General features: G+C 47.8%; 4 protein-coding genes across 4 annotated transcripts; 3 read left to right on the top strand and 1 right to left on the bottom strand.

Moving 5' to 3' along the window:
* The first annotated feature begins 683 nt into the window (after nt 1–683).
* LOC117838106 (ankyrin repeat domain-containing protein 2A) lies at nt 684–2,938 on the top strand. The gene is made up of 6 exons (XM_034717988.2): nt 684–843; nt 958–1,097; nt 1,472–1,857; nt 1,954–2,128; nt 2,243–2,475; nt 2,592–2,938. Exons 1-6 carry the CDS (start codon nt 831–833, stop codon nt 2,689–2,691), a joined length of 1,047 nt encoding a protein of 348 aa, XP_034573879.1. The 5' UTR covers nt 684–830; the 3' UTR covers nt 2,692–2,938.
* A 145-nt stretch (nt 2,939–3,083) lies between these two features.
* On the top strand, nt 3,084–6,053 carry LOC117838100 (uncharacterized). The gene has a single exon (XM_034717981.2). The coding sequence runs from the start codon at nt 3,527–3,529 to the stop codon at nt 5,642–5,644; it is 2,118 nt and encodes a 705-aa protein (XP_034573872.1). The 5' UTR covers nt 3,084–3,526; the 3' UTR covers nt 5,645–6,053.
* Nucleotides 6,054–6,169: 116 nt separating this feature from the next.
* On the top strand, nt 6,170–9,135 carry LOC117838105 (pantoate--beta-alanine ligase). The gene is made up of 4 exons (XM_034717987.2): nt 6,170–6,889; nt 7,590–7,703; nt 8,316–8,447; nt 8,862–9,135. Exons 1-4 carry the CDS (start codon nt 6,317–6,319, stop codon nt 8,982–8,984), a joined length of 942 nt encoding a protein of 313 aa, XP_034573878.1. The 5' UTR covers nt 6,170–6,316; the 3' UTR covers nt 8,985–9,135.
* Nucleotides 9,136–10,269: 1,134 nt separating this feature from the next.
* On the bottom strand, nt 10,270–14,074 carry LOC117838107 (uncharacterized). Its single transcript, XM_034717989.2, has 6 exons — nt 13,808–14,074; nt 12,584–13,206; nt 12,364–12,464; nt 11,312–11,395; nt 11,126–11,236; nt 10,270–10,457 (listed from the first exon to the last, which is right to left on the bottom strand). Exons 2-6 carry the CDS (start codon nt 13,188–13,190, stop codon nt 10,416–10,418), a joined length of 945 nt encoding a protein of 314 aa, XP_034573880.1. The 5' UTR covers nt 13,191–13,206; nt 13,808–14,074; the 3' UTR covers nt 10,270–10,415.
* Nucleotides 14,075–14,284: the final 210 nt, after the last annotated feature.

Genomic DNA, 14,284 nt, shown 5'->3' with positions numbered 1-14,284 from the left:
GCAATAGTAGGGTGTTTCCTGGAGAAGCAATTCCATCCACACATTTGCTATCCCAATCCCTGTCCTGGATTCCCAATGCCACGCAAGAAGCTTGGCACCTCAATCTCCTGGCCCACGCACTGTCCCCTGTAGATGCTAAAGGCTCACCCAAGACCCAACTCACACGGTAAATTCACTTCTTTTTTATTTAGGGAAAATCAGTGGTAATCTTTCGAAAAAAATTCAGTGGTAAAATATCATTCATGCTGATTTGGTTATCTTTTCCTTTCACAGATAAGTTTTCATTTATTTTCCCCCTAATACACAACGCACGACTTTATTATAGAGAAAAGAAAAGGTCTCATTTCACCGTGATATCCGTAGAAAATTGAAAGCAAATGATAATCACGGGAATTGAAAGTATTTCATACTTCAGCTTTGAAATTCTATACGTGGTTGCCATGTGACCTTAAAAAAGCAACGTGCCTTTTCTTGACAACTTAAAAAAAAAAACTAGACGTAGATTAAGAATTCAGAAAGATCGGCGTTTTTTTTTACCTTGAAAAAAACTGAGCAATTGCTAGGAAGATCTACCTTGCCCTTGCTGTGTCGAAGGAGATGCTACTTGCTCCATCTCCATCCATCCATGTGTAGAAACCGCAGTCACTCAAGGTCTCAAGCGCTTATGCACCCTTCCCCTATAAAAACGAAACCACACGGTGGACACCTCTGGTTGGTCGCCCTCGCGTTTCCTCCTCTCCACAGCAGCACCTTATCGTCATCCTCGGCTGGTTCATCGCTAACAAGGGGCAACAGCGCCAGCGCCTGCTTCCTTCCCGGCCGCCGTCGACATGGCTGCTCAAGGTCAGTCAGGAATCTCTCTCCCTTTTCTTTTCTTTTCTTTTGTTGCGTGAGCGATTTGCGCCAAGGAGTTGAAGAGCTGGAGAAGAGATAATTTAACTGGAGTTGTTTGTGCAGAGGAGAAGACTGCTACGGTCAAGACAGAGGAGCCTTCGCCGGCGGAGGAGCAGCAGCCAGCAGCAGGGGCGACGCGCAGGGCCGGGCCGTCGGCGCCGGCCAACCCCTTCGACTTCTCCACCATGATGAACCTCCTTAATGTACGCAGCTGAGGCATCACCTTCCTTTTTTGCAACATAGAAGTAGTTCTTATATGTGAAGCTCAGTAGAGATTAGCAAAGATGATGGACCGGGTTCATGACGCTGTTCATCCGGTGCATTCATTCATTCACAAACTCAATTGAGCTGAACAGCCTTAATCTCCGTCGGCAGTAGTACATGTACCATGTGAAGACCGTGCCGTTTTTAGTCTCGGATCCCTTGCGTGAAAAAGTGCTAGCTTTTCGTGGTTCGATTTTGGTAACCCAAAATTTTCATGCCATTTCATTTCACTTATTTGGAAATCGATACGGTTTGGATGTAGTATTTGATATTTCTTGTTGGAATTAAATGAACGAATGGATGGACCGAGCAGGACCCGAGCATCAAGGAGATGGCGGAGCAGATCGCCAAGGACCCGGCGTTCACGCAGATGGCGGAGCAGCTGCAGAAGACGGTGGTGTCCCCGCGGCAGGCGCCGGCGGCGAAGCAGGCGGTGCCCCAGGCGGCGGCGGCGCTGGACCCGCAGAAGTACGTGGCGACGATGCAGCAGCTGATGCAGAACCCGCAGTTCGTGGCGATGGCGGAGCGGCTGGGCAGCGCGCTGATGCAGGACCCGGCCATGGCGACGATGCTGGGCGGGCTCACCAACCCGGCGCACAAGGAGCAGCTCGAGGCTCGCATCGCGCGCATGAAGGAGGACCCCACGCTCAAGCCCATCCTCGACGAGATCGAGACCGGCGGCCCCGCTGCCATGATGAAGTGAGTCGTCAAGTTCATTCATCAAGGAAGGATTGCGCAAACCGACGAATTGAATGATCTCTGAGCCTGCTGGAGTGTCTTGCATGGTTTGTGCAGGTACTGGAACGACCCCGAGGCTCTGCAGAAGTTCGGGCGGGCGATGGGTGTCGGCCCATCGAGCGAGGCCGCCGGCGCGGAGCACGACGAGGCCGAGGAAGAGGCCGGCGAGGAGGAAGGCGAGTACGAGGAGTCGTCCATCATCCACCACACTGCGAGCGTCGGCGACGTCGAGGTCAGTCTGCCACCTTACTGTCACTGCAGTGCAGCGCGCTCTGGATCATCATCAGTTGGCTGGCTCTATGATCATTGCTGAACATACCTGTATGCATGGTCGTCACGGTGACAGGGCCTGAAGAAGGCGCTGGAGGATGGCGTGGACAAAGACGAGGAGGACTCGGAAGGCCGTAGAGGCCTGCACTTCGCGTGCGGGTACGGCGAGCTCAAGTGCGCGCAGGTGCTCCTGGACGCCGGCGCGGCGGTGGACGCGGTGGACAAGAACAATAACACCGCGCTGCACTACGCCGCCGGCTACGGCCGCAAGGACTGCGTCGCCCTCCTGCTCGAGAGCGGCGCCGCCGTGTAAGGGACCGTCCACCTGATTGATGATGATCGATACCAAACTGATGACCGAGCTGAAACGGAAATTCCTCATTCTGAAGCTCGATTGCTCATGCATGATCTTGTGCCTTTTGCAGGACGCTGCAGAACCTGGACGGGAAGACGCCCATCGACGTGGCCAAGCTCAACAACCAGGAGGACGTCCTCAAGCTGCTCGAGAAGCACGCCTTTGTATAGGCGCCGCCGCCAAGCTGCTCATCACCTTGCTTCATGCCTTGCTTTGCTCCTGCAGTCTTGCTCTGCTGTGCCCTGCTTTGCTTTCTCCGCCGAAAGAAGTTTCTTTTCTTCAGTTCGGTGTATGTATTGAGAGTATGCATGCCGGATTTTGCTTGCGTAATTAAGGTGGGAATGGGTTCGTTGGATCGCTACTCTATGGATCGTTCATGAGTTTTTCTTAATGAATAAGGAAGAAATTTTCATTTCAGTGTCCTGTCTGGGTTCTGCATTTGAAATTCTGCCGACGACGACCTCCGGCGCCACCATGGTAGTCCTCCACGCTTCGAGGACCGCGACCTTCCTCGCCGGAATCGCTCCTCCTTGCCGTGCAGTGATCTTTCGGGGGCAAGCCGGAAGCAGCGGCGGCGGCACCACGTCGCCGTGCGCGGCGGCCGCCGCCGCCGGTTCGCATCCCATTTGACCGGCCATGTCAATGAAGGGTCGTTTCCGTAAAATTACACCCCTCGATCTGGGCCCTGGAGTGTCGATCGGACGGTTCAAATCCACCAGGAGTGTTTGAAGGTATTCTTAAACACTAAGGCCTATTTCGACAAATGGCCGCTGCTATTATACCAGAAGCCGTTCTGAGCCGCGTATAATTGATCCGGCGGTTCGCAGTCATCCAAAATTGGATCGCGATTAATAATGGCGATCCAGTTGGGGGTATACTTGAACGAAAAAAACTTTAGTATGGACCTTTTCGCATAATATACGCTGACCCATGCTGGCCCCCTCGTTCTGAACCAGCTAGGTTACTAACCGAGGACCTAGTTGCAAAATTCCCCGCCAACTCCCAATGCTTCCCCGTTGCCGGCGCCGGCGCGTCCTCCCTCTCCTCTCCCAATGCTCGCCGCTCCACCGGCACGGCACCGTCGCTAAGTTCCGCACGCCTCCACGACGAAGCGCCCATGGAGACATCCGTACTAGCAGCGGCGACTCGCTCGCCCTCGCGCGGCGGCGCGGCATCACCGCTGGCCGCGCCCCGTTCGAGCTGCCCTTCCAGTGCTCGCTCATCCGCCTCCATGGCACCGTTGCGGAGGCCCATGACCCGCCGCGGCAACCCACCCGAGAAGGCATCCGTTCGGCCAGCGAAAACCCCGCCGCACCCAAGCAGCAGCGCGGCGGCGCGGCCACTCGCGCCGAAACGCCAAACCGGGAGGATGCCGTCTCCTACGCCGCCAACATCAGCCGCCACCTCCAGCAACGTGACCTGCTGGGCGCGGAGGCGCTCTTCCGCGCGGCGCCCGCGGCTGCTCGGGGGCTTTACCTGGATACCGTTATGCTCGACGGGTACATCAAGGCTGGGCGTGTCGACCGCGCGCGCGAGCTATTCGACGGAATGCCGATGAAGAACGTCGTCGCGTGGACCTGCATGGTCTATGGGTACTGCCGCACCGGCCGTGTTCACGAAGCGCGCCAGTTGTTTGATGTGATGCCTGATCCAAATGTTGTTTCGTGGACGGCGATGGTGCAGGGGTACGCAAGCAATGGGATGCTCAAGGAAGCCAGGGAGGTGTTTGATCGAATGCCTGAGAGGAATGTGGTCGCTTGGACAGTCATGGTTAAGGCCTACGCTGACAGTGGTCAGATTCAAGAGGCATGGGAACTGTTCGATAGGATGCCCAAGAGGAACACATATTCTTGGAATGCCATGATTTCCGGTTTTCTCAGCGCTGGAAAAGTGGATGAAGCAGTTCAATTGTTTGAGACAATGCCGCACAGGAATGTGATTTCTTGGACTATAATGGTCACTGGCTTGGCAAAGAATGGTTTTGCGTGCAGGGCAAGAGAGTTCTTTGATATGATGCCAAAAAAGGATACTGCGGCATGGAATGCGATGATTACTGCTTATGCCAACAATGACCAGCTGAATGAGGCCCAGAGATTATTCGATTCGATGCTTGCAAAAGACCTGGTGACCTGGAATACCATTATCGAGGCGTATTCCAAGACCAAGCGTAAGGATGAAGCCGTAAACATATTTCTTCTTATGCGACGCTCAGCGGTATCTCCTAACATCTGTACATTAATTAGTATCCTAGTTATGCTTGAGAGCACAATGGAAGTTAAGCAAATCCATGGCTTGGTTGTCACACTTGGACTCCTGTCAGAAACTGATTTAGGAAATGCCTTGCTCACAATGTACTCAAGAAGTGGAGATCTGCTTTCTGCTCAGCTCACTTTTAAGAGATTGGAAGTGAAGGATACCATAACATGGACGTCGATAATGCAAGCTTTTGCGAACCATGGCTGTGGTTACCATGCCTTACAGGGCTTTGCTCAGATGTTGAGGCATGGGTATAAGCCCAGTTCAACTACCTTTACATCCATTCTGTCAGCTTGTAGCCATGTTGGCTTGGTCGAGAAAGGCCGCAAGATTTTCAAATCAATTTACCATGGCTACGGAATAGAGCCAAGCATTGAGCACTACTCTTGCCTTGTTGACCTTCTAGGTCGAGCAGGGTATGTTAGGGAGGCCAAGGAACTTGTCGACAGTATGCCACAGGGCATGCGTGATGAAGCCATTCTTGGGACGCTACTAGGAGCCTGTGTGACGCATAAAGAGGTAGAGGTAGCAAGAGAAGTGGGTGAGGATCTTGTCAGATTCGAACCCTCTGATTCAGGACGCTACACGCTTCTGGCCAATGTATTTGCGTCACATGGAATGTGGGATGAGACAGCAAATGTGTGGAAGATCATGAAGGGCAGTAAGTCGAAGAAGGCGCCTGGTTTTAGTCAGATTGAGGCGAACATGAGGAATCATGTGTTCTACTCTAGGGATCAAGAGCATCCACAATGTGCTGAAATATATGAGATGCTGAATGACACGGTTGTTCCTCAGATGAAGGGTTCATCATGCGTGGGATTCTGGGAACCGACTCTCCAGTCTGATCCAACTATTTACCAGGCATAGAGACCACAACATGCCAGTGGTGTGATCCACGGTCTGTATATATTGTTGAAACTCGCTGCCAACTCATTGTGGATACATGGAAGAACCCGGTGGAAATTACTTTTGGATACCAAGGAGCTCCGCAGGAAATTAATTTTCCCTTGCGCACCTCTAATAATGTCTCAGCTAATATGCTTCTCCCTCCGTTCCAAATTGTAGATCATTTTGGTTTTTCCATCTATACATATCAACGCTAAAATGACCTGCAATTTGGAACGGAGGAAGTATAAGCAAGCATCTTACGAGCGGAGAGCAGCGTGGCATGTTAGCACCTGCTTTCTTTCGAGATAGCTTGAAAAACGATTGTAATCCTGCATCTACAATTCCATTGTGCTAGCTGGAAAGAAAAAAAATGTTTTTATTGATATTATCCAACGATCGATGGCGGGTAGATGTCGTTATCATGTCCAGAAAGAGTCTACCCTGGCTGCTACTTGCTGCATTGTTTTTGAATTGCAACAGGCAGAAAGAAAATTCCTTCTTTCCCCTCCCACTCTCTGGCCGTCCTCGATTCCGTTTCCTCCCCACAACTTATCTGCTGCCGCATCCCATTCTCACTTATTGTCAACAAATTTCTTTCTTTTTTCTTTTCCTCCTCCTCATCAGTCTGCCGTGCGATTCCATTTTGCTCCCATGCCGGCGGCGGCGCATGAGCCGGAGGTGATCCGTGACAAGGCGGCGATGCGCGCGTGGTCACGCCGCCGTCGCGCGGAGGGCAAGGTCGTCGCTCTCGTCCCCACCATGGGCTTCCTCCACGACGGCCACCTCTCGCTCGTCTCCGCAGCGGTGGCGGCCGCCGCCGGCCCCGTCGCCGTCGTCGTCTCCATCTACGTCAATCCCAGCCAGTTCGCCCCCACCGAGGACCTCGCCACCTACCCCTCCGACTTCGCCGGGGACCTCCGCAAGCTCGCCGCCACTGGCGCCGTTGCCGCGGTTTTCTGCCCCCCGGACCTCTACGTCCGCGGCGGCCGCCCCGATGCCAGCGAGTCCGGGGGCGCGATCTCCTGCCTGGAGCAGGGCGATGGGTACGGGCACGAGACGTGGATTCGCGTGGAGCGGCTGGAGAAGGGGCTGTGCGGGAGCAGCAGGCCCGTCTTCTTCCGCGGCGTGGCTACCGTCGTCGCCAAGCTCTTCAACATCGTCGAGCCGGACATCGCGGTGTTCGGGAAGAAGGATTATCAACAGTGGCGCGTCATCTGCCGGATGGTAACTTCTTTGACATTGACACTGACACATGCATGCACTTTGTTCAGTTTTGGTTGGCGTCTGTCAGGTCCAACTGTTCAAGTGCTGAAAATACAGTCTTGCTATGTGAGAACAAAGTAGGCCATCCAGTTTGTTTTAGTTCCAAAAAAAAGGAGTAGGCCATCCAGATACAGTAATGGTAACAAATCTAAAATAATGTTTTTTGCTCCTGTTTATTTCCACCTTCCTTCCTCTGCCGGATGGTAACTTTTTTAGAACAATAACTTGTTTGGCATTAACATACTACTTTGTTTCTTTTATAATTGCTGTCTGTCAGGTTCGGCAATTCAAGTAGTTATATGAATAGAATAAAACAACATTGATGAGTAAGCGCAAAGTTGGCCATCGAATGATGGTAACTACCTAGCAGAATAGTAGTTCTTTTTTCTTCTCTTCACTGCCCTATTCACCAACTTGACCAACTTGCTTCTAGATAGTCTATAAATAGCTTATCACATGGTGACTATTTAGAGACTACATTTTGCTCCATCCAAATGTCCATTTTGAATCAAATAATGCTTCAGTGGTTAACTTGTTTGCTTTCTGTTTTGATGGTTCTCTTCAGTTGCATCCCCACATAATGTGTGTCATCTCTTATCTGTTTATCTCAGTGTAACTCTAGTTAGTTTCTGTTGCTGAGATAAAGCTTTGTTGTTTTCAGGTTCATGATCTTGATTTTGCCATTGAGATTATTGGCTCAGAAATAGTGCGAGAAGCTGATGGTCTTGCCATGAGCTCCCGCAATGTGCACCTATCGTGTGAGGAAAGGGAAAAGGTTTGTCTTTTTCTGAAAAAAGCTGGTAGATTGTTTTTGTAGTGATTTTTTTTGACAATTTGTGGTATTGCTATCGCCAAAATACAGAGAACCATAGAAATTACAGTGTTTTAGAATTAGGTTTGTCTTGCTGTCCAGTGTATCCTTCCCCTCCTGGATCAACCTGTTGGGCCAGTTTGTTCAACAAATTCGTGGTTCAATTTGTTCAATGCTTTATCTAGTTTGGCCTCACATCACAACTTTTCGACACAAGCCTTGTGCGAAATGCACCAACTTTCCTCTGCAGTTGTTGAACTGGCTCTAGGTGAAAATTTGAATATAACTAAAATTTCGACCTTGCAGCAGGAGTTACTTTCACCGCTGTTTTCCATGTTGCTCCTCTTTCGGTTTGAGCTGTTATCAGTTTGTTGGCACAATAATCTTTAGGTGGTTCTTATGACTCGATAGGCGAGATATAACAAATTTATTTATAGCTATGGAGGGGAGCTACATGTAAAAATCCTAGAAGAAAGCATTATTTTCAATTGTTGATCATTGCATATACTCTTTGTAAATATCTTTGCACCTTTCTCAAAATAAACCTTCCTTCGATTGTGATGATCTCCTATGTAGGCATTATCCATCAGTAGATCACTGGTGAATGCTAGAACCGCTGCGCTGAATGGAAACAGTCATGGCCAACAAATAAAAGATCAAATAGTGCAGACACTTGAAGAAGCTGGCGGTCAGGTTGACTATGTTGAGGTAATGTTCTTGGCTTTTGCTCAGCTGTTCAAGTTATCTGTGTTTTTAGACCTTTTATCTGGCGGTTGAGTTCTCTGCAATCCCATCATGGTCGTCGTCGTCATTGTGGTTATTGTTTTTATTTAGCGAAAGTGGTTATTGTTTTGTGGTATCTTATTCTGGTATTTTCCTCGAGAGCCTTTGAAAGCTTTAGGCATTTATGCTTTGTATCATGAAACAGTTCAGAAAACCTTTTTTATATAATTAAACCTTTTGTTATTAAACCTGACTTGTGGGAAGACTGAATGTTTGGTTTCGATTAGACGGCTTTGATAATAGCGTGATGACATCTCAGGAGACGTTTTGTATATGGTAAGTGACCCGCAAGTTGGGAAAGTTAGTCTAACATGAAATGGATCGCTGTTGTGAACGCAGATTGTGGAGCAAGAGAGCTTGACGCCTGTTGAGAGGATCGATCGCCCTGCTGTGATTTGTGTCGCCGCATGGTTTGGGAAGGTGAGGTTGATTGACAACATCGAGATCCAGCCACCATCGTGAGATTCGGAAATCAGATGAGCTGCTGCCTGCTCCTGGCCTCGAAGATGTGTTTCGTTGAGGGCAGCCTTCTTGTTCTGTACCGATACCGATGTGCGTTGCAGTTTCAGCCCCTGACTTTATAATGTTGATTCTGACCGCCTTTTTTTTTTTACTTCTATCTGATGATTATATCTAATTGCAATAGCTGAGGTTTCGTGCACTTGGCTTATTCAACCCCAAGTACAAGTACTCATACACTCCCCTTCCCTCCCCTGCTCCTACTTGTGCTGCCGCTGGTCTGCTGCTGCACATTCAGAATGAGCTGGGATCAAACTGAAACCTCAAAAGGAATGGTTACTGGCGATTTCTGTCCAGTGAGATGAGAATGGAACAAGAGGCATAATACTCACTCTGCAGAGCATGTATCTTTCTAGTCTAATGCATGTATCTGCAGAGCAGGTACAGCAGGCGCACGGGTTGCACGTCGCGTTCGTCCTCTGCACTGCAGCAGACTGCTTTACCTTACGTGTTAAGCTGCCCTGTTTCAATTAACAGCAGACGAGGCAATCAATCCAATCTCTTGTCGCCGCCAAAGCTGAAACGTCGATTGTTCAACGGTTTACGACTGGGATTCCTGAGCTTTTTGGAGTGCTGACATGGTACCCTCCGACGAGAACTGCATTCAGTTCAGGAATCAGTGAGTGCTGAAAAACACATGGAGACAGCGCACCAACAAAGAGCTGCTGCTCCTTCCTGTCTGACCGAGAGCAGTTGAACCGATGCAATCAACCACCTTATCAGTTGCTCTTGTTTTGTTTCACACACCAAGTTTGGTAGGTGCACCTGCAACCCATAACCTGCTGCTGGACACAATGTTCCACAAGCCACCTTTTAGTTTTTAGCCTTCACAACACCCAAACTGAATCAACCATGGTACATCACAGCATAACGTGAACCAGAAGCCAACACTCTCAGACAGTGCAAAAGGTAGCATCAAGTCAAATGCAAAGGAGGTTCAAGGTACAACACCACAAAACACAAACTCAGAACGACGACATCATCGGCCCTTACTTTGGGGCGCCATGATGCATGCATCGTAACCCATTACACAGTATACAGGGCCCCATCTTTCGGGGTCCCATTCTGCCCAGGTATACTCAACTCTGCTACCACACGTAGATAGATAGACAGCAAAACATACACATCTCCAACCCAGGATTGATTCGGTTCAGGACGACACAACGCAACGCAGTACACAGACAGCCTCACAGCTTGCTTTTTTCGAGGGGCCTTCCAAGTACCAGGTCTTCTCCTTCCTTCCTTGCAGGTAGGGAAAATGAAACCAGCAGCAGCTTGCGCTTAAACAAACAACATTGCCCAACCACCATCCACAAAACATACAAGGATGATTAATATTTACTAGAAGCTCAAGGCAACCACCTCCCCAACAGCTCAGATGCCTTCCTTCTCGCACAGGTCTAGCAGTGACAAGGTCTGCAAAAATTATATTTGATGAGAATGATTGACATGACCACACTTTTTTAAGAAAAAAACAAACTTCTCATCTTCTTATGCTCTAAGAACTTTTATCGCAACAGACAACATGCATAACAAATTTAAAATAGACCAATAAAAAAACTAAAACAAGTTCCCATGCCTACAAGCTCCTGTATAATGCCATCATCTGACCAGCAGAAGGGGATTAACATGTTTTATCTTAATTCTGAAGGATGATTAGCAAATGTCCACCATTTAATGTTCAACCTCAGACAAGTAATGCCTATGGGATGCACGGAATTGCAGAGGAGACATCAAGAAAATAACAATTAAGATTTAAACAAGGGAATATTGTAATTGGTGCAGGCTAATGTGTATCTCAGCACTGCACATAAGCACTGCAACTAAACTATGAGACCTCAGAATGTGATATAAAAAGTAACTGTCCTTTGTCACATACTTCCACACACAAACAAAAAATAAACTTTCTTGGCAGCATGTAAACGGAAGCTGAACATCAACCGATTTGATCACCATGGCAGCATGAATGCAGAATTCTGATAAAGTCTATGAACACAAGGGCTATTGTGCTAATAAAGTTTCATTGTGCAAGGGAGCTTTCACTGTATAATTCATGTGCACAGCAGCTGGGATATGGTATATACCTCCGCGATGGAGAGCTCAAGGCGAAATTTTGGGCCATCGTAGTGGTGCAAAACTGGCCTGAAGGAATCCTCTTCCAATGGCTTGCAAAGCTTCCTAATGCGGATCCTCACCTAACACGATGAAGATGTCAGATCATGAAATCAGAAGGAAATGAGAAACAAACATATGCAAAATGTTGCCAGTACCTGTGCTGGGAATCTGGATTCACCTTTACACTTCTTATCCTCCCATGCAGTGGGATCAATATTAGACCCACCAAAACTGGCAGCCTAAGCAAATTCATTTCAAAACCAAAAGACAATTAGCCGCTAGATTTATTCTGAAGCATAAGATGGGATTAAAACTTCAATAACAATAAAAATGTATGGAATCGAAGTAGGCATTCATTTATTGAAACTGACAACAATGATGATTCAGTGAGCTAACAGAAATGGGTCAATAACAAAAACTATGGAGCTAGATGTATACAGAAGCACAGTTAGATCCAACTATAAAGCAATGCTAAATAATGGTAACAATACGTCAACAGTGTGCAAAACCATACAAGACTAGGCATGAAAAAATAACCCGAATCAGAGATGGTGAAATAGCACATACAAAACCAGTAGGAAGTAGGAACTAACACCGGATGAAATACTAGCTAAAGCTGCCTTACAAGAGTGCAATTCTTGGATGTGCTGTCATGTACCTAAAATGTGTATAGGCCAATGTTTTAAATAGCGGGCTAAGAGGTTTAGCGGAGGACTCTAAAACAGCTAATAGTGGAACTAAATGGGGCTATAGTGGGATATAGCGGTTAAATTGTACATGAGAGTAAATAGTGGTACCATGCCTTAAATAACTATAGCGGGCTATAGCAGCAGCTATAGTGGGAGATTTAAAACATTGGTGTAGGCTTGGTTGCATATACTATAGTATCTGGAAAACCATGATCATACTTTCTAGTTTAATGTTTATTTTTAAATGCTACCAAATCATTAGTTAGAAGAAATTACATACAAGGGCACAAGGAAAAGGAGAAAGATGAAGGCAAGCTAAAAATATTCCATCTAGAATGGTAATAGTGCATGAAAGCACAAGACCATTTCTTGGATAGTTAGATGCGCAATTTACTTTTTTTTTTTAAAGTAAGATGCACAATTTATTAGCTAGCAATATCTTATGTATTACAAACAAACAACTGTTTAACAAGGTCAGAGAGGCTATCCAAGGAGCAGCAAATCAGCTAATCACAAACCTCAAATACTCCATGAAGCTGGTGAGTTGTGTAGTTATAGAGGAAAAGAGGCAGTCCAGGAGTAATTGCTCGGACTGAATCCCGATATCTTGCTGGCAACCCTGCAGAAGAGCAACAGATCTTGAGATGCTATTATCAAAAGAAAGTTTAAAAATGGTATGAAAGTTATTTTTCAGAACAATATTTCATGTTATTTATCAGGAGAAGTGGTAACGCATACCAAAAAGCTGCCTCTTGAGATCCTCCTGCATGGTATCATTGTTGCAGACAAAGATGTACCCACCAAGGACTTCATTCCTTGGTAGCATCTCACTCGTTGGCAGTGTCTTGAAGCGCTTGTCAACAGCAGAATTGTTGTTAGCGTTTCCATTGCTGTTGCTTCCATTGTTGTTGGCACCATTGTTTTTTCCAATGGCCTCTTTCACATTAGGACTATTGGAGTACTTGTTGACCCCAACATTCATCTTGAATGCATTGACATTGGCATTGTTCCCCTTGGGGTACATTGGGTTCATGTTATAACCCATGTTGCGGAAAGGGTTCTTGAGGGCAGCCTCGTTCATCTTCAGATCATTCATCTTCAGATCCAGGTTCATGAGGCCAAGATTGATGTGATCCATCCTGGGTTCATCATGGTGATACTGCATCTTATCCCACTGCTTGACCTCAGGGACGGTGTTCATCCGCGCATAGTCAAGGTCGTTCATCCTCTCGCCCTTGGACTTGGTGATCTCAGCGAGCTTGGAGGTCATGAGAGACCACTGGCGGTCCTCCACTACCTTTGGCTGGCCACGGAGCTCATCTCCAAGATGCCACAGGTTGTCCATAGTTCAATCTGTGTACCTATTTGAAAAAAAAAACGGACCAAGAAACGTCAGGTCATTGAACAGATGCCGCTAGCTTCAAGGTTGTATACTACTTCTCTCGAAACCAAATGAATGAGCCATAGAACATAATGCTGTTGCGACATCTAGAAAACACAGATCTCCTGTCCGAGGGGGAAAGGGAACTCGAACAGCTACGTTGAACAGACATCGAGGGGAAAGTATCAATTTTTTTATGGCGTCATCTAAATTTAGTGCCGACATGTAGTCATGTAGTCCAAAAAAAATCTACTCGTGCGCTAAAATAACGCAGTTTTAGCCAACAATAGCCGCGCGCATGGGGGCTCAATTAAAGGAACACCAAAAATCATCTCTCTTTTTTCAGGGAAATAAGTTCCGCCGGCATCTGCTGATTGTCATTCTCGAGCGCAGCAGGAGCACAAGACGAACCACTTAATCGAACGAAACCCTAAATGGATGATTTTTGAATCCACAGCAAACTGAAATGGGGAGGGAGCGATTTGGATCTGAATGAGAACTCTCAAGACCAAGCGATTCCTGGAACAAACAATGGAATCCTTCGAGTGAAGAAAACAAGTTGGGATCGATGAATTACTCACCAGCCAACAAGGGGGAAGGCGGCGGACCGGATGGACGGATCTCCACTCCCACCACGCTAGAAGCGTCGGCCTGCGGCGGATCGAAGAGGAGGATGGAGGTCGGCTGCTGCGCCGCCTTGCAGCTGGACTGGCTGGCTTCTACTCCAACTAGGTTTGGGAATTTGGGAACGAACAGGGTGGACGGCCGGTGGGATGAGCGAGAGGAGGAGGCCTGGTGGCTGGCTCCCAACTCCACATCCACCTGTCAGCGAGAGGGAGAGATGGAGTGAGCTGTCATCCCCCATTTATAGCCTACGCCAACGAGATTGGGCTCCCAAACGCGGGTGATTTACCGGCCCTGCCACTGGTTGGTGAGTTGAGGAATCATTTCTCTGCTGTAATTAATTGCCTAATTGGCTGGTGTTTAGCTTGGGTTGGGTGGTTACTTTCTGGCTAAACATTTTCGGATGGATTTGTGTTTATTGAATACATTTTTTG

The sequence above is a fragment of the Setaria viridis genome, chromosome 9, assembly GCF_005286985.2.
Source record: "Setaria viridis chromosome 9, Setaria_viridis_v4.0, whole genome shotgun sequence".
NCBI classification, from domain to species: Eukaryota; Viridiplantae; Streptophyta; class Magnoliopsida; order Poales; family Poaceae; genus Setaria; species Setaria viridis.
Note: the sequence above shows the minus strand (reverse complement) of the source record. Positions and strands in the feature narration are given on the sequence as shown.